Source organism: Cyprinodon variegatus, unplaced genomic scaffold (genome assembly GCF_000732505.1).
Source record: "Cyprinodon variegatus isolate N-32 unplaced genomic scaffold, C_variegatus-1.0 Scaffold929, whole genome shotgun sequence".
Lineage (NCBI taxonomy): Eukaryota > Metazoa > Chordata > Actinopteri > Cyprinodontiformes > Cyprinodontidae > Cyprinodon > Cyprinodon variegatus.
The window spans coordinates 98857-100519 of record NW_015151382.1 but is presented as its reverse complement, the minus strand read 5'-3'; the positions used below and the strand labels follow the sequence as shown (position 1 = coordinate 100519).

The following is a 1663-nucleotide window of genomic DNA, read 5'->3' as shown; positions in this document are numbered from 1 at the left end:
CTGTTATTCCTGCGTTTTACACTTTGCTTTTGCCACCAGCAGATGGTGACGGCATACAGTAATGCTAGTCAGATAATCACATGTGGTGTAAAAATTATTTTCAGGCTCAAAAAGGATAAGGTAAACACTTTCAGGATTAACGCCTGGTCTTTTTGGGGTTTTTTTTTTATAGACATATTAATTGTCAATGGTTCTATAAAAAAAAAGCTACTTTATCTTACATCAACAAATGCTTATTACTTAGTAGTTTGGTTTATAGTCTGTGATCAAAATCTTTATGGCTCACAATGGACTGGGCAAGCAATTTTTATTTTTCTATTTTCATAAAAAACGCAATAGATACCTTTTTTGGAATGCTTGACTTTTTAACTTGTTTATTCAACTAAGCAAGTTGAATAAGTTGATTGCAGGAAAGTTTTTCCGTTATTGTTTCAAGCAAAGAACATACTTTACAAATGAAAATTTAATTAAAAATCCAATTTAGAAATGACACTTGGAAAAAGTTGTTAATCAATAAAATGTTTTGAGTTAACTCTGAAAATCTGGTAGGAACCATAGGCCATCAGACAGGAACCCACCGCTGCATATTTCACAGCAGATGGGGCTGAGCAGACCTACCTGTGACTGTTTTGGTCTTCATGGGGCTGCTTGCATAGTCTGATGCCTGATTGGAGGGCTGTATGCCCAGTGGTGCACTCCCCACAGACACTTCATCTTCTCTCCTCTTGGCCAAAGGAACTGGACCTGGATTCTGTAAAGATATCACAGCATGACTGAAAACTGATGATCACATAAAAATAAAATAAACTTCTAAGAACGTTTCATTTTTCTTTGCTCTCTTTCTGAGGATAACAGGACAGGAGAAAATGTGAAACTTAGGAGAACGATACCTGGACTGAGACCATCGCTTAAAGGTTTAGCTTAATATTTTGCTTTTTTTCCTTTGTTTATTTTGTGCATTAGAGGGGTGATAGAATGATTCTATAGGGTATCTGGTGCTGGTCCTTAAGGTCTCTGAATAGGGTGTGTAACATTGGTTGGGCTGAAAATGGCATATTTGCTGTTCTCTGAGCCCTAATGCAAGCCTGGTTAAAAGCCCTAGAATGAAACGACAGGTTTTCGTCCTTTTATGGTATGATCAAGAATATTTAGATGAGCTGTGCTCTGATTGAGCGAAGCTGCTGAGCAAAGACGCATCATAGCATCAAGCACTCAATTACTGAAACATCAAATTGTTGATATGGTAGGGTGACCAGACGTCCTCTTTTTCCCGGACATGTACTACTTTTCATAATTAAAAAAATGTCCGGGGGGAATTTTAAAATCGTCCGGGATTTTAGTCGACTATAGTGCACCATCTGCTGTAAAATGAGTCTTATATTTTTGGGTTTTTTTTTTACTGGAGGATTCAACCTTTCCTGTAAAAAAAAGAAAAACAACCCACTGGACTAGGTTTCCAAGTTTTAATAAGTTTCGCTTCCCATCTAGGAAGCTTTTTCAATTCGCTTCCTGGATGGGAAGAAAAACGTCTTCAAGCTTGGAAACCAAGTCCGGGGATTGTTTTGAATCTCTTATGGAATGCCAATGACCTGGATGACTGAGAACCTTCACCAGCAGGATTTAGCCTATTTCACGGGATGCACAGCTTTGAGTGGTAACTAGG

General features: G+C 38.1%; 1 protein-coding gene across 1 annotated transcript in view; it reads right to left on the bottom strand.

The window, feature by feature from the left end:
* Nucleotides 1-1663, bottom strand: part of LOC107100003 (vacuolar protein sorting-associated protein 13B-like) — a gene marked incomplete at both ends in the record, with an annotated part of 299591 nt that overhangs the window by 217363 nt on the left and 80565 nt on the right. The window contains one exon of the mRNA XM_015398349.1: nt 619-751. Within this exon, the coding sequence (XP_015253835.1) occupies nt 619-751 (133 nt within the window). The remainder of the gene's footprint in view (nt 1-618; nt 752-1663) is intronic.